At 39.8% G+C, this 18,474-nt stretch overlaps 1 protein-coding gene across 1 annotated transcript in view; it reads left to right on the top strand.

Moving 5' to 3' along the window:
• TEKT5 (tektin 5) overlaps positions 1-1,053 on the top strand; it is a 30,318-nt gene extending 29,265 nt beyond the window's left edge. Inside the window, exon 7 of the mRNA XM_009635464.1 lies at positions 840-1,053. Within this exon, the coding sequence (XP_009633759.1) occupies positions 840-1,053 (214 nt within the window). The remainder of the gene's footprint in view (positions 1-839) is intronic.
• Positions 1,054-18,474: the final 17,421 nt, after the last annotated feature.

Raw genomic sequence — 18,474 nt, 5'->3', positions numbered from 1 at the left:
CTTTGTAACATGTTAATGTTATCTGAGTTTGCTGTTTATTTAAAAGGAAGTGCTAGTGTTGGCGCTTGTTCTCTGCGTGTGCTGCCAACTTTGTAGTTGAAGGGATTAGATGGAAAACAAATTAATAAAGTCTAGTTTTTCTGTGCTGAAACAACTGGGACTAACCCAAAACAAGTTAAAGTGAGTTCTGGAAAAATCAGTCTTTCTTATAGTCTACAGTGCATTGAGCAATTAATAGAACATTAGACAAAACACAAAGTTGACAGTATTAAAGAGAGTTTACCAGCTCAGTGACTATACAAGATTTGCCACATCTCCATTGATAAGCCACTGGAAGAAGTGCAGCTAATATCAGCTCACACAAAATCTTTATTTCAGAGCCTCACATTCAATGGTTATTCTGACAAGTGATTCTTGTACCAATTAACAGGCTTCTCCACCAAATTTAGATTATTTAGCACATCCCGCTGCACAAGCTTAAGCTATCATGAACTTCAACACTCAAGTAACATCCATCCCAAATGTATTCAACAGGACCATATGTAAGTGCTCAGTGCAGCCATGCTAGCCCTAGAGAGGCTACAAGTGAAGACAGCAGCAATTAAAAAGATTTATCAAAGCAGAGCAGCTTAATCTGTTGTTGAAGGTCAACACAAGCAAGAAATCATCACTTCATATAGGTGCTATGCAAGCCAGTTTGGCAGATAGGTTTTGTATTAATTCAGTCAAGGCAGCTGTTCAAATCCTGCCTGAAAGCATAACCTGTCCACTGTCAAAAAAAGAATGTGGTGAGGGACTGCTAAAGTTACGTGAGCAACCTGTCCGCTTCTCTTTTTCAGGCTTGTCACTGAAGTTTACACTATAGATAACACCTTACACACCTTAAAGCAACGTCTGCAAGAAGCCTATGATACTCTGCAGATGCTGATCCACAACAAATCAAAACTGGAACAGGATATTTGTGTGAAGGCAAACTCCTTCTTCATTGACAAGAAGTGCATGGACATGCGCAAAGTCTTCCCCAGCACCCCACGGCTCATTGGCTACACTTGAACCTTTGATATCTTATTGCATGATATAAAAGTTGCAAAGGTTGCAAATATTTCCTGAAGAAAATCATTATTATTCTGTTTTTGCAAATACTGAAGTCCTATAGAAATAAACTAATGAAAATAATTATCATGCCTCTTTCCTTTGAACAACCTCATATTCTCAGCTGTAGCTGCTACTAATTCAAATAGAATTAGTAGGCTTATTCTAACAGAATCAGACCACACTAAAATAACCAGACAGATATTGCAAGCCATATGCGTGTTACTAGCTAGAGAAAACATTATACTGAAATGATGTACTTCTCAACAGAATTAGTACAATACAGGATTTAAGTGTTCCAGATAATGTGCCATCTGTGTTTCAGTCCTTGCCTAGAAAAGTCCAGTTTAAATGCTTACTCCATCCTTACATTCTCCTCTTGTCTAGCAATGCTAGCTTTGGTGTTTGGAATTAGAGGAGTTTGAACAAACTTGATTCACAGAAGCTGAAGGGCAATTTCAGTGCAACTACTTCAGGGACACATGTATTCATTGAGAGGGAATCTTTCCATCTCTACCTCTTTTTCTTTTAAACTTGATTTTTTTCATACAATTAAGTATGAAGAAAACTTGTCTACTTATATGAAATATTTGTGACTGATGTGATATTTGCCTATGGCTTTCTAGTTCTCAGTGGATCACTACTCTGTGTGATAGGGAGGAAAAGGATGGAAAAAACTTTGAGATCTGACTTTTCTGGATGACAGTTGAAACACGTTAACAGTGCAGTAATCCTAGCAAGGGATTTGAAGAAGTAGTTTAATGGTAAAACAGTCTGGTTTGGACAAAATGGATTACTAATGTTTTACTATTATTTGTGTTTGTTTCTGGATTTACTCACACTCATTTACAGAGTATCTAACAAACTACAATTCTTATAACTGAGCTGTTTCCTGCTACCTCAGGGTCCTCTCTACAGGGCAGATCTAGGAACACATAAGATGCATTTTACACTGGTCCAAAGCCAAATCCGAAACAATGCTAGATATGAAAGTCTCTTGAATAAACTGTGTTCCTTATTCTTTGTTTTGTGTGGGTGGTGGCTTAATCTAGCTACCAATAAAAGTAACATTGCTGAGGCACACTGAGATGAGCAGTGCTGATACTTCCTTGTGAGTTAACCTCAGATTTCACTGAGCATGGTTGTGGCTGAGCCATTTGGCACTCAGTTTCTCTCCTTCAATTAAAGGAGTAACATCTCCTGGCTATTCTATCAAACCATTTACGTAGTGTTCTGTTTCTAAAGATTTAAAGTCATGGGAAACCATTTTGGAACACACAATTGGGAAGTGACATCCAGGCCTACTTCTGATACTCATTAAACCCATCTCACATTGACTACACTGCATCTTGATTTTCTAAATGAGGATAATGCCAGTCATGTTGCACATGACTATGGACAGGGCAGGCTGCTCCATTGAGCAAATTGATGCCAAATGGTGTCTTTCTGGTAGGAATTTCTCTGAATATACGGAAAGTTCCAGGAAAAATTTATGTTTATGTTGCAATACATGACTGCAGAGCAGTTTAAGGGGCCCTGGTGATGTGTCACTGGAGATAGGAGGAGCTCTGTTACTGAGGACTTCACTGGTAATCTGGTTTGAATTAAGAGTCATACCTTGCTGTTTCTTACTCAGAAACACTTCACAAGCTTCTATCATAGAACCCGCCTTGGGACATGACTTTAGGTGGGAGGAGTGAAGATTCTCATTGTTTTGTTTCCCAGCAGGGAAGACTATTACCACTGGTAACATTTTCCTCCCTCTCTATGCCTTTTTATGGAGGCAAGGGAGATTTTGTCCCTTGCTTCTATTACTACCAAACCATACAATAAAGCATTTGATTTGCATTTCATATACTATTTTTACAATGTACGAAGAATAATATTTGTGTTGAGCTGTTAAATATTGACAATAGTCCCACCCTACTTATCAAATAGTGACAGCTGACCAAGCAGAGGAGTAAAAATTATTTTGAAATTTGGATCTTCTTCAAGCCTTTAAATACATTTCTAGAAGTTGGCGGCTTTCCCAGTTCACACAGCTACTCTAACAGCTAGAAATAGTTTCTCCCCTCTGTATGCCAAGAACTCAATTAAGAAATATATACCAGAAGGCAGGCACTTCTAAGAGAGCTGATTTAAGAGCTGAATTCTTGTAACAATTCTTGACAGAAGAGAAAAAAAAAAATCTTTGTCTGAAAGCAACCAACATCAATGAAAAGACAGCCTGAATCAAAGCCCTGAATTTGAAAGTTTGGGGGCTTTAGGATGGAGATGGTGGGGCTGAACAATATTTTTGAACACTGCAAATTCCAGCTCCTTCCTGAATGTGCCTTTGTTCAGCAATGTTCTCTCCAAGACCTTGGCTCTGCCTTTGGGTGGAGTACTCACTTGGTACATTGTCAGTGCAAACAACACTGAACTTGTTTGAACACAGTGTGAACTCCTACGAAGAGTGACTACCTAAACCCATGGATCTATGACAGTTAGTACTGTTCTTTGAGAGCATCATTTTGCATGATAACAGTAATTCCCTGAGATTCAGCTACCATCAGCAAGAATAAATTTTTACTGAGTACTGCAAAAATAAAACTATACAAAAAACATTTTCTTCCCTAACTGACCAGAAGATACTAAGTATATTATCCTAGTGGAAAAAAAATGCAGTGAAGAAAGTGCTCTTCTCTTTAGTTATTGGTATCCATGCATGCAGCACATTTCAGTTTGCTGATAGTGTACATCCTCTTTTAAAAAGTAAACAGTTTTCTTTAGGCTATTGAGAAAGAGGAGACTTCTATGGATTTAGGCTATGTAAATCCAAAAAGGTAGATGGATGATACAGAAAACCTGGATTGTAGTCTTGTTCTGCCACTAATTTACTGCATAATTTAATTTACCCTCAACCTCCAGAATTAAGTTAATCCCAGTTGTGATGGGAATGCGTCAAAGGAAAAATTTCTAACAATCATAAAGATACTCACCCAGATAAACCTGGGAATCTCTTAAAAAAAACCAACCCCAGACTACAAACGTTCTTCCAGTTTTTTTTCCATATACCTCTCTTCATAGGAACTAGATCATTAGTAATTGTACTCGCATGCAGCCACAGACATCAAGAAGCCAGATCTACTGTATTTCCATATATAAACCCAGAAATTTAACAAGCATTTCAATAATACTTGAAAGATAAGATCTGTTTTATAGCAAATACAGTAACGCAGAAAAGACCAAAAGCTGTCCCTGCCTGTTTCAAACAATGAGATAATTTTAGTTCCAGATAAGCTACTTCCTAACATTATCTAAACTACAGCTCATAAAAGTTCATGGACTCAACCTCCAAATAGAGTAAGAACACAATGGATCTAAGCATCTTCACTAATGATAATCCCGCTTCAGTGCCACAAGGCTACTGAAGGTAGCTTATTTTACCCAAATCTACTAGTAGTTAATTCCTTTTTTATTTTGAATTTAAAATCACAGCAAGTAGGCAGAATTTGTCACGTACAGATTACAGATGGTGCCCTGGTCAATAAATGTGATGGTGCTTATATGACGAGTCTTTTCAGTACAGCTACTCACCTGGGTAAGACCTGGCATGTGCTTTCAGCACAGGATATTAAGGTGTGAACAACAGCAGACAAGGAATACTACCTATGGAGACAAAAGAGTGCTGAGTTCAGGAATTTGCATTTAAATACCATTACACTTTGGTAATATACACAATTGCATTTTTTCATAATATTACATTAGTTTTATTAAGGGAGACAGCATGGGAGGTGCCTCTTAATGCCTACTTTTTTTTTCTCCCCATCTTAGTGGTGCATTTTGGCATTTCCATGTTTACCAAAAGTCAAGGCATGTCCAGTTCTGTATTTATTTACAGCACATGCAGGCCCACTCATCTAATAAGAAATCCCAAGTCAAATGAAGAACATATACGACAGTTGGGTAAGTAACTACCATCCAGCCATCCCGCCACTCAGAGCAGAGTCAACCAGAGCACATTGCTCAGTGCCACATCCAGTCAGGTTTTGATTGTTACTAAGGATGGGGACTCCACAACCCATATGAGTAGACTGTTCCAGTGTTTGATAACCCTCACAGCAAAATAGAATTTCCTGTATTTTCACCTGATCCTCCTCTGCCAAACATGAGTCTTCCTTGCTCCAGACTTTCCCACTGGTCTCAAGGACCTGGGATTTCTGAGGACATATCTTACCAGTAAAAGACTAGGGGGTGAAGACAGCATTGAACATCTCAGCCTTTTCCATACTGCTGTCACTGAGTCCCCTGCCTTATTCACCCAGTGGGCCCACATTTTCCCTAGTCTTCCTTTTGTTGCCAATATACTTGTAGATACCCTTCTTATAGCTCTTCATGTCCCTTGTGAGATTTTGGCTTTCCTGACCATCCCCTCATGCTTGGTCAGTGTCTCTGTGCACCTCCTGGGTGACCTGACACTGCTTCCGTCTCCTGTATGCATCTTTTTTGTGCCTGAGCTTCGTCAGCATCTCTGTTTATCTGTGCAGGCCTCTTGCCACCTTTGTTTTACTTCCCACCCATTTTAATGGGCCATTCTCAAGCTCAGAGGAGATCATCCTTGACAAAATCAATAATATCTGTGACCCCTCTTCTCTCCAGGACCATATCACATGGGATCCCTGAATAGGCCAAAGTCTGTTCTGCTGAAGCCCAGGGTTATGATCCAACTATTTGTCTTGTTCCCTTTCGGAGGTGGATCTTCAGAATCATGTTCCTTGAAAGAAGGAAATAAAAAAAAATCCACAACCTGGATATCTGATGTGAAACCTCTGAAGTTAAACATAAGAAGTTAACCCTCTCCTGATGGTAGTGCTACAGGAAAAAAAACCCTAGGCATTGTCTGTTCCTTAGACACTAATTCTCTCGTTTTCCCCACGAGAATAGAGATGGTGTAGAAGACTCCTCTACTTTCAAGCTCCCCTTTTCAGATCAGTTTTTTGTTTTTTATTGGTGGAGCAGTATAACTGGAGTTTGTTCTTCAGCATGCTTCTCTATACTCTTCTTCAGAGTATATAATGTACCTTCTTTAAGATAGATCCAGAAATTCAGCATAACTGACCTCCGGGCCTGTTTTGGTCAATACAATAAATCTACAGACCAAAAAGGATTTTCTGGGATTTTTTTTTCCCTAGAAATTGCAAGCATGAATTTAAGGTATTATGATCATGCATTTCCCTAATACAACACAACTCCTGATAGCTTTTGGAAATAATGGCAAAGTGCATGCATCTAAATGATGTTCAGTGGAGATAAGATTTCAAGTTTCTATCTCTCTGAATAAGAGAATTTTCTGTTACATGATGGAGTTTTTAACCCACAAGCAGCTATGATTCATGCTTGTCACTACAGACAATGGTTTTTGGCTCATTTTCTTTCATCATTAATGAGAGAAAGCATATGGGGCAACACATTCCATAAAAGAGGTTAATGAGAACAGAATTGCAACATAGACGGAATAGATATACCAGCGACAAACAAAAGCAAAACGAGATGGCTCCAGACCCAGATTCTGACACCAAAGCAACAGTTTATAAACTACCATGACATTTTCAGCTTATTTCTGCATTTCTTCCCCCAAAACCTTTTTTAAAGAAGGAAACCTATGCCAAGTAGATTACAGGGTTTTTTTTTTTTAAAGCAAGGGATTAAATTCTTACAGTAAAGGCACAACCATTTCCAACAATGAAAAATAAAGAACCAATAACAAATAAATAAAGCTTTACCATGCAATAAGGAATTTAAGTTTATAGAGGATGTAAACCAGCAAATCTTTCTTCCAATGCAAATTGCTTTGAAGTGTTAAAGAATGGTATAAATTTCAGTATCATTGAATTATGATCCCACAATGTGTAAGAACATGCTTGCTCTCCTCAAGTCATAACTGCTGGCTCCTTATTACATGCATTACCAGTTCAGATCTGTTGTTTGGCCTCAGGTTTGCTGAAAGCCATACTATAAACCAAACCTTCTATTAAAACTTAGTCAGGAGAATAAGATACAGGTCAGACTGGTCTAAATATTAATTAGGGAAGGAAAGACCCTCCTAACTATTTGGACTTCAGTTATTTTCCAACTGATACCCATAAATGTTTATCCAGTCTTCCTATGATGTCCTTTGATCTCTTATATTTTTGTTTTTAAACACACAGATAACATTCCTGTATCCATGAGACAAATAAGTAGAGGAGACAACACAGTGGTTTGAACTTTTGTTTGGATTTTCTCTCAGTATTTATAAACACCAAAGCAGTCCTTCATTGGTTGCCAATGCAAAGAAATTCAAGCTTATATAAAATACTCATGCTGATCTGCTGTATTTAATATAAGGCAGACCTATGCTATCCAAATGAGATTCCCGATCAGTTGTTTGTGGGGGTTTTTTTTGTTGTTTTTTGTTCTTTTATTTTTTAAAGGCACTTACTGTTGTACAGCTATCACCAAAGCCTCCAATATTGAATGGAATTTTTGAAGTGGAAAAAATTGAAGGGAAATATGTCTAGATAAACACAGCAGAGGTTGTATTCCAGTGGGAAATTTCTTAATCTTGTGAACCAAACATTCACACGAAAATTCAGCATAAGAAAAACAGGCTTTAAACAAACAAAAGACAGTGGTGAAAATAATCTCCCGGTCAGAGGGCAACAAGCAAAGCATGGTCAGGAAGGTGGCAGGACAATGAGTGTCAGTGGGTCCCTCCTCTCCAGAGCCTAATAGCCCACCGCAGTTATTTCACAACCAAGTGGAGCTGGCAGAGCAAGAACAGGGAGACATTGCGGGGTACTGACCAGAACAGCCTGACATGCTGATCCGCACTTTTCAGTTATGGCCACAAGAGCCATCCCACACACTGCCAATTGCCTAGATCACAGGCATCCTGAAACAACCCCTGCAAAATGCTCTTTGTGGCCTATGCATTCTAGTTTGGGCCCTTGCTTTAGCATGCAAGAAGGAAAAGAGTTTATTGAACAGGCATCAGATGTAGTAGGGCTCAGGCTAAACATCTAGGCTCGTCATCTACTACAGTGTAGTTAAGGCACAGTAAGAGAAGAGCAACATTGTTTTCAAAGCTCAGCTTCAGGAACAAAACCAGTCATGTTATTACAAACATGCAATAAAGAGAGGAGTGTATTCATCCTCTTGTATCCCATCTGTGCCCTGCAGGCAATGTTCTGACAGAAGTCTGTGAAACTTGTAGTTGCAGCTATCTCAGACAGCTCCACCTATAACTGTCTCAAGCTCTGGCTCTCCCAGTGCCTGACATGATGCCAGAAATGTGTATGCGAATCCTATGCAGTTCTAGCTGTGTTTAACTAGCAAGCATTTACAAACATGCCATATAGGAACAAGGTAAACACGAAAATGGACTCAGGAGTTTTATTTGCATCTATTAGGTTCATTTGCGTACACTGCAGAGAAGCACAGTGATCTAAACACAACTGACACTCTTGAATCTCTAGGGGAAGGACTGTGCTGCTGCTCAGTCCCAAGGGAGCTCTAATCCAGCTGTGTCCAGGCAGTTTGTGATAATTCTGCACTGCAGATGCTGCTGGGACTTCAGCCCATGGATTGAGCTGATTAAATATTAATCAAGGATTCTGTACTTGTTTTACAGCCAAAAATGAGCTCCGTGCTACTAAGGTTACTGCATTACCTCCATCAGTTGCAGTATTGCTGGATGCTTTTGTCACAGTCTATCCTGTTGGCCACTCTCCTCCAGCATGAGCTTTCTCTAGACCTCAAGCATCTTAACCCATAACTGGCCCTAGCAGTCCTGCTGTCTTCCACGGGCCCCAGATTCCTTGTTCCAGGGTCCATTCCTAATCCTGCTCCTTTGAGGGACAGAAGGGGCGAGCTGCAGAACTCAGCCAGTCATCCTTTATTAAGGGAGCATGAGAGGAACAACGATGAGGCTGGTCTGTCAATGGCTGAACAATAGCTGGTCGAATGCCACCTGATGGGTTTGGCCAAAGTGAACTACCCACAAGCATCCTTTGTGTTACACACATTTTACTAGATTGCAGGATATGTTGGCTAACTGGCTAAAAAACACATTTGCATACACAAATCATTTTCTTGGCACATGCTTTTTGCTGCTTTTGGAGCTTGCCTGTCTTATGAGCAATCTACACATACTGTTAAGCTGAGCTACAGGTCCCTAGTTTTCAGTAGCCTGTCAACATCAACTTTGTGTAGCACCACACAGCCCTACACAGAGTACTTAAGGGATCTGCAGCAGCTGACAGTTCCTGCATTGGTTATCACAAAGTTTTACAATTCAGCTATGCCAAGATCTGCTGTAATCACTGTTGCAGAAGTATGCAAAGGTACAAGAAGTAGCTGGTGAAGAGACCAGAAAAATGTCATTTGGAAGAACACAGCAATTTTTGCTCCACTATTGCTGATGGGTTCAAGCAGGAAAAGTGATATTACTGGTGTCTGGAGACATACACTCATGAACTTTTGCATAATGCATTGGATCTGCATGCACTTCAAGAAACTTCTCTTCCTCCTCCTGTAGCAGAGTACATATTTCAGTGAACCATGACAGTAGTGAAAGGGACAACTTTGCTATTAGGAAGCCAGCTGTCTTGGTTAGATACTTCAGATACCATGACAACTGCTTTAGTATTGGTAGGTTAACAGTTCTAGTTGTGGTGGAGACTTGTTATCAATGTTCTTTACCTCTAAATTGTCAGCACAGCAATATACCCAAAACAAACACCCACCTCTCAGGGAACGGCCTTCCAAACAAGAGTGGAATTAGTGATGACTGCTACACATCCTACCTCTGACCCTTTGAAGGAAGGAACAAGAAACTCCTTTCTCTGCAGGGTTTGGTGGTCATGCTCTTGCTGTGCACACTGTCTTGTTAGAGCTTTACAGAGTCATGCCTGAACAGTGATGAGCCACTGAGACAGCTCAGTTATGCATGTAGCCATTGCAGAACTGGGGTTGTGCTCTTGCTCGTTCAGTCTAGTTTGGTTGAACTGGATGCTGAAATTGCAGTTGCTTGTTCTAACCTGCCTCTAGCAAGCTCTAGCCGGTGTGCTGCTGCTTTCTATCCATGCACTTTACCCTGCCCTCTTCTCCTTGGGAGCTACAATGCACCAGCACTTCTCTTCCTGTAGCTATTCCTTCCTGCTTACTCAGGCTCCCTGTCCTTGCTTCACCTTTCTCATATATGGGAGAGCACAGCCCTTGCCAGGCCCCTCCCTGCCATCCAATACATAGAAGAAACGGCACCACCATGCCTCCATTTCATGCAGGAAAATATGTATCAACTAGAGTCAGGGAAAAAACTGTTAGATGTCATGTCAAACGCTGTTTGCATAGCACAGCCTCCCAAGTGTCTGCATACTCCTCTGAAGAGAGTCAGTCGCACAAAGTTGCAAAAAGTGATTAGCTTTCCAGCTGACTTTTGTAACTAGAAAGTACCACCCCAGGCTATACAAGCTCAGGGGTGCTATGGAAATTAAGTGACATTAACCCACGTTCAAAACAGGGAGAGTTTTAGGTCTAACTACTAATGGATGGCCTGTACCACCACCCATCACAGAATATTTCTCTCTTTTCCAGAACCTTAAAGCTGAGCTTTTTCCTTAAGTCTACTGGAAAAAAGGAAGAGTTCATCTGTACAAGTTACTTAGTGCAGAATTAGTTTTGTGCATCGGATTGAGTATTAATGGATTGATTTGCCCAATAAAAATACCAGTTCATATATTTCTCCTCATGTTTGTTAGTCTGAGCAGAGAGAGTACGGCTTTACAGCTATATGGAGGAATGCCTTTTAAAAATGTACTCTAAATACTTTCTTATTTTTTGACATAGCTAAGGCTTCCTGTGTCCTGAACACCAAACAGACAGTAAGTGTGTAAGCAAACAATGGTGCTCTACTGAGGTCAACTCCATACAAAGAAAAACTTAGGAATAATATGGCCTAGCAGAGAAATTAAGTGTTAGGGGGAGACTGCTGAGCAGGTTTGGCTTGTTGGTTAACCTGCAAGTGATTTACAAGGCTTTGCTGCTAAACAGGTCATCCAACGGTGGGTAGAAAAATACTAGGTTTTCCCTGCATCTGCAGTTCATGCAGGAAAGTTGACAGACTTACTAAGAGCAGCAGCAGAACTATTCTTGGTATAACACCATTTACAACAGTTTATGCAGCCAGATTTCCTTACTTAAGGCCATCACCTTATATTTAGACCTGTCATAGTCTTGCAGAGTCCCCTGGCACATGGCACTGAGACTGGTAGCAAGGAAGTTTAATACCTTGAGCAAAGCAGAGGAAGGGTTCTCCAGCTGGGGAATTCAAGGCACAGATGAGGAGAAGAGGGAACAACTGATGACACAGTGACAGACTTGTTTTTCTGAGCTCAGCTACAGGCAGGACTTTAGAACAAGGTTCAAAAAAACCCCCCAAAACCAGCCACACAGGAGTGCAACTGAAAAGAGGACAAAGTGATACAGATTTACCACAGCCAGAAGACAACCACTAACCTGATTTCTTCCCCTGAGAGTGCAACATTTCTTTCTTCTAAACTAAGGAAATGTAGTAGACCTAGCCCATTTGGGTTTTCAGTATAACACTTTCAACAGAGTTAATTCCCCATGGGTGAAAGTGTTATACTGAATAATTGTTAGGTAAGGAGCTGGCTAGTATGAAGAGTTTTATAGTCAGATGCCAAACTCTCCCTCCCTCATCTCTGCTGATTTCTTGCTCCTGCTAGTTCCTTGGTTGGGCTGCTGGGCAAGGACTGATCTGGCTTCTCCCCCACCCAGAAGAAACACTGCTGCGTTGCCTAAATGCATCCTCTGGAATGAATGATTTCCTTCAGGTTTGGGTACCTGCCTAGAAGCCACTTAATCGGAATCATGCTATGTATCCTCTTCGCCATACTACCAGCACCCTCTCCAGTACATGCTGCAACTTCCTTAGAACTACATTTTATCCTTTGAGTTTCTTTGCTTCTGAGCTAAGATTGTTTGATTTAGAACTCCAGGAAAAAAAAAAAAAACCAAACTGCAAGGACTGCAGTGGACAGTCATTTCTTGGTAATTTTCCATTAGCTAAGCAGCATGAAGGCTGGAGTAGCCCAAGAGAGCTCCAAGCCTGCCTTTGTATCTGTTTTTATCAATTTTGATGGGTTAGGCTCTCTTTGCTTTTCTGCATTCCTGCTCTGTATTGTAGGCAATAAAGAACCTGAAATGGAGCCTGTGGTGTTTCTCAGATTTTCTCCTTTTAGATCAGGTAGTTCTTGGTTTGGTACTTCTGCTCAGAGGAAGGCTTCCTGTTACTGCAAGGAAGAAGGCTTTATCCTACAATGTGATTCCTGACCCAGCTGCAGATACTCTAGAGAAGCCAAGAAAAGACTAATTCTAACATGACCTCACAAGCATGCCATGATGCTATCAGGCGTCAGGAAGAGCACCTATTCTCACCACTCCTCTTGGAGTGTGTTTAAGGAAACTACTTTACTCTCAGCTTTGTAAGTAAACACAAAAAGACTCTCCTAAATAATTTAAAATAAAATAATCCAACCCAATAAATAACATATGCAGTAAACTGAAACAAATGAAATACTGCATCAGTACTGCTGTGTTTATACAAAATTGTTTTCCAAGAATAAGCCAGAAATTAGAGCTCTGCAATGAGTGATTTGGTTTTTTTTGTCTTTTCATTCCAAATTCAGATGACTTTCATTTTTCAATGCTAATCTTAGAATGGAAGTCTTAAGATTTCATTTGAAAAACATGAACATGCTGGAGATTCTGAAACCAAATGCTATCAAGAACACTTTCACATAGAGCTAGATGAGGTAGCTATATTAACTACTGAAAGAAGAAACACTAGGCCACAAATAATTTTCAACAGACCAGACTACTGACTTCTGCCCAATACTAGAAGAACTGCTTATAGCAGGACTGAAGACTATCCCAAAACAGGTGAAAATGAGTTCCAAAAATAAGTTAGAATTCAGGTTATAATACCCCTGAAGAGGTTGAGTAACCAGCCTCCCTTGTTTGATGGTCAAGTTTTCAGGCTTTAGATACCTCAAACTGTCAAGTTCTCTCTTTTTAGGATTCAATAGCAGCTGGTATGTGCAAGTCTTAAAACACCAGTGCAGACAGGCTACTAATGTTGGCCAAAGACAGTTTCTACTTTAACTACACAGCCTTCCTCCTCTAAAATGCCTTTCACCAGAATCAGCATCCCTTTCCAGCTCAAAAGTAGTAATCAACGAATACAGACTACAAAGAGTAGCACTAACTTACTGTTTTCTTTCACAGAGCACAGAACAATTCAAAAGTCACAGAAGAATGGCTACTGAATTCAGTACTGACACAGCTATTGACCTTAGAGTCTAAAATGTGTTTGGTATCACATTATCTGTCCCCTTCCTGAAGGCTGACTTCACTGGGAAAATCAAAGGTAACATTATTTGGCTCACCAAGTGTCTTTATGACTTAAAGGAGAATGCTGTTGAAGTTACACATATGAAGTGCCACGGAATTTTTTTTCTAGCCTCCTATCATTTCAGTATTCCAAAGAACAGTGGTTGCCATTTTCTTACTGACATTGAGGTAGACTCAAGATCTGAACTGTCCATCCACAGCTTTGCACAAGCGTTTTCCTGCAAGCTCATTTTATCTCAGGTGCAAAGACAAACCTACTCATTTAACAGTAGGCTAATATATATGGAGTCACAGATCATTGTTTCACTACCCAAGGAAAACAGTTTTTCTCCGTCACTAACTTGCAACCATGCATTGACTTTGCTGCTCCCTGGCACATGGTCCTGGCAAAACAAGCAATGACTGCCACCCAGAGCACAGAAAGTATTGAGAAGGCTTTTAAGAGAGAAGGAAATGGGTATGCTGTTGCCCTTTAAAGGACAAGTCATGGGAAAGGAACAGATCTCACCAAGTGGGAAAAGTAATTTGGAACAAGTTGTAAAGAAGGGGGGCATACTGCTAATACAGGGACAGGGGAAAATGTTCAGAGAAAGAGTTACGGGAATCAGGATAATTTTATCATATATACAACTGAAGTAGAAAGTTTAATAGTTACCATCCAAATTCTTTCTTGCAGAAGGCATTTCCTCTTGCTGCCTCATGAATTTGGCAATGGCAGCTTAAGCAAATTGTGACCTTTGCTTTTCAGCTTGTCTCAGTAACGAAGTGAAAGAATTTCAATGAATAGCATTAGCTACAGCATAAATAAACTATTTTTTCAGTCTTAGGAACTGATAATGAACTATTCCAGACCTGTAATTCAGTCTATGGTATATAGTTATGCTAAGCATTCTCACTGCAAAACCATATGTGCTTTATTATGTCCTCCCCGTTCCCTCACTTGCCTGCTTCTGTACAGTAAACAGCAGATCACAGTCTTAGCCCATGATTCTGTATGTTGAGATGTTTTACAGTTATCCCAGGCCACTGCAGAAGAACTAGTCTGTCCTTTAGAAAGACTTACGGATAGTATGTTGAAGGGGAACAAACATTTGAATTCTTTTTGCCTGCTTCCTCACAGCAAAACAATCACGACGCACCAAACTGCTAAGTTTACAGTTCCAGCTAAATGCTAATTTTAAAGCACTTCCTTAAGCATGCTGAAGCTGAAGATCTGGATAATATACTTGGCCAATCATACAAAATATAATTTGTAAAAAGAAACATGTATCCTTCTCTTGTGAGCAGAAGGAAATGACACTAATAGCTCATCAGTGAGAGTTACTCACAAACAAGTTTTGTTGATGTTACAAACCAACCAGCCATTGCTTACACAAGTCTGACTTCCCAACTGCTGAATATTGATTCTGGATGCAATTGGCTCTAGTACCATAGCTATAGGTGCACGTTTTTGTGATGGGAAGTCCTATTCTATTATTGTTAAAGGCCCTCAGCACCAAGCCTGTGAACAAGCTTATACAGCAATAAGGTGGGGTTTTTGGTTGGTTGGTTGAAGTGTGCTCCACTTTCAGTAGTGACAGTAATGACCAGTCAATTGGTTCTTTAATCGCTCCTTTGCCCATTGGACCCTTCAGTCTTTACGATTTGTGACATAGTTCATCAGTAGTCCAAACACTGAAGTAGTTTGTGACACAGAAAGTGACAGTGACATTTCTTTCTTCAGAAAGAAACACAGTCTGGTATTTATACTGGGTAGAGAGGTTTACAATGTCTGACTCTCTAGGCATTTCTAATTGTTCTCAATATTTCTCATAAACCGTATAATTACCAAATCAAAATCATCATAGTCAAACTTCTCATTTGTTATTTCTTGCAAAACTAGGAGAAAATACACTCTTCTACAAGTGTTCTGCATTCTTTTCTTGTTTAGAAATGTCAGAGTATAAACAGAAAACAAAGTAGTAGCTTGTTTCCATTTTTGCTTCCCAGAGTGTAGTGAACAAGTGGCCTCTCACATATTGGACATGGGGGGAAAAATAGTGCAAGTAATTAAAATGCCAATTTTATTTTCAGACTTCTCACATACAGAACATTCTTCAACATCTGCAAAGCTAACACCCATTTATTTTAAAAATAAAATCCTTCTAGGAATCTAAAAAAAGCCTTGAGGAATTCCCTCCATCTATTTAGTACTAAAGATGCCCAATGTTTCCATACAGTACTACTCAAACTAATCTTCCCCTCAAAAGCTTTCTATTTGCCAAGATTTTTTTCCCCTGTTCCTTAACAAACAAAACTTGTTTTGAAAGAAATATGAAAGGAATCAAAGGACTTGTGCTGAGCCAGAAGTCCTCCTTTCTCCACCCTGAATATACTCATCTGGAAAGCATCTGGCAAACAAATCCATTGATAGTTTAGAAAAGCCTTTTATCTGTCCTTGCAGGCTTAAGAAGGAAAGCGGATAGCATACACATTCCATGGACCCATATGTTCCCCTTTATATTATTGCCATTTTGAAAATATAGGAGTACAGCATAACATTCATCATGCTCACCAACAAAAATTCTCTGGTAAGGCTGCACGAAACCCAGATTAATAAAACTTGCAGGATGGAGCTAGCTAGCCATACTGATTCAACACCATCCTCCCAACAGCAGCACAGCAAGTAGACACTAACATACAGAGCCTACCAGAGTCTAGCTGGGCCTATTTCTCATTACTTGTTTGTGGTGTATCAACTACATCCATTGCCTCAACTGTATTTTACTGCCTTATTCTTTACTTTACACCCCACTTCCTAGGTCTTTGGGATACGTAAGTGGCTGGACTGCTACCGAGCCTAGAGAAAAGGAGCAGAAACAGGTTCAAACTGTTTCTGTATGTATTCGTTAGCCTCTCCCTTGATCCACACTCCCCAGCTCCCACATACTTGTTGTTACTAATGATCCAAATAATGAAGAGGGACTGCAGTTCCCTTTAAAATGTTGCCACATTCAAATGTAAAGCAGGGCTTTGTACCAAAGACGGAGAAAAAGTTTAATTGCCTCAGATCATTTTGAATGCTCATTATAAAATATGACCATTGCCTGGACAAAGCTGGTAGGCAGATTACTTACTGAAATACTGTCCCTCAGACAGTGAATGAGTACCAGCTGAGATCATTCTATAGTTTTCCTAAGGAAAACAAAACTCTAGAAAGTAGCCAATGTACAATTAGTCTTTCTTCTCTTCTAGAGTCAACAGGAGTAAAAGCAGGTACAGTAGGAGCTATGTAGTTGCTTATTTATTTACGAAGTCTTTTGGGTTGGTGGGGGAGTACAGGACAGACAGAACCCAAATTTCTGAGAGTCAGACTGACCTGCCTCTTCCACCCCTCAGCAAGGCCAGCATGTGCGCGTGTGCATGCATACACATTTTTTCAAGGAAGCAGCATAGAAAGGAACAAGTCCATACCTCCATCTTTGCACAGACTAAAGGAGGGAGATCAGAGACATGGTATCTCTTCAGAAACATGAAATGTAGTATTTCTATTAAAACTACATAAATAGACGCACTGTAGCTAGCCCTTAAACTGGCAGGTTATAAGGCACATGCAAGTCCTCCCAGACCAGATTCATCCCATAGGATATTAAACTACATCCTTGTTCTCCTGCTTTCCCCTGTCTTCTGTCAAAACTGAAGTTTATGTTGCTGAAAAACTATTTATAGTATGGTAGCACTTATAATGGCCCCTTATTCCATTAGATCACTGTACATACTGTCTCAGTTGCCTCAGGAAGTTACTTACAGTTCTTGCCTTAAAAATGTGGTAGTCAAATCAGAGTTTTCTGCTGTTGCTTTCAATGAGAAAGAGGTGCAAGTTCAGAGATGGACCCAAAACTTCAGCTGTTGAAATTCAACATTGACAGTTTGACCCCTTACTGTACCACTGGCATAGCTTATCAACACAGACCACACTCCCTAGTTAAACAGATTCCTGGAACATCTTCTAAGTTGCAACCTAGATACTTCAAGTTTTCAACAAAGCTTCAGTCATTACATTCTAATGGAGTAATTCTCTTTGGGTAACTACATTAACATCAGTTTATCCCGTTCTTTATAACCCAATTGCCATAGTAATACCAGAAAGTACAATTCTTCCCTAACAGAGTATAACAATTTCCAGTCTCCCAGACAACCACTTTCCATTTCGGTTTTTGGCTTTTTTGAAGAAAGCGTTTTCATGCCATTTAATTTTTGATGATGAGATTATAATACTGGCACACCAGAAGTCATAGATTAGTACATTGCACTCTACGCATAGAGCCGGTTAACAGTAAGTAATCCAAATAAACACAGACTAAGAGCAGCCTATAAATCCTGCCTCCATACTGTAAGTCATGTAAGCCCAGGCAACATACCCACCTTAACTGGAATTACAAAGTATACATTTCTCTCCTGGTACATAAATTTAAAGCATGTAAGACACAGCGAGAGGAGGAAATTATGAGCTGCACTGCCTTTCATGCACATTTATGTAAATTCCATGATTACATTAAATCATTAAAACAGCACTATGTAAATTTGAACATGCAAAGAAATGCAAATACTTATGTAACAGTTTAAGTGGGAAACATTTATGACTGTTCTTTGCTAAGAAAAGATGGATTTTCAAATAGCTGATCATTGTAAAGCTGGCTGTTCATTAGAATTCAAACATTTAGCAAACCTTTGGGAACCTAATTCCTTTCTGTGCTTATAGGTACCCTCAGGAATCAAATTCTCCTCAGAGTAAAAACTTAACCCTAAACCAGCATAAAATGCCTAATTACCATTCCGTATATAAAAAAATACCAGTTATCTGGTTTTAATTTTCTTAGTATTTGGCTTCCTGCAGTGATAAATGCAAGTACTCCAGTGCCATTCGCGGCCACAGTATTGCTTTCT

This window comes from Egretta garzetta, unplaced genomic scaffold, assembly GCF_000687185.1.
Source record: "Egretta garzetta isolate BGI_Z169 unplaced genomic scaffold, ASM68718v1 scaffold153, whole genome shotgun sequence".
Lineage (NCBI taxonomy): Eukaryota > Metazoa > Chordata > Aves > Pelecaniformes > Ardeidae > Egretta > Egretta garzetta.
This window is presented reverse-complemented; position numbering and strand designations above follow the sequence as displayed.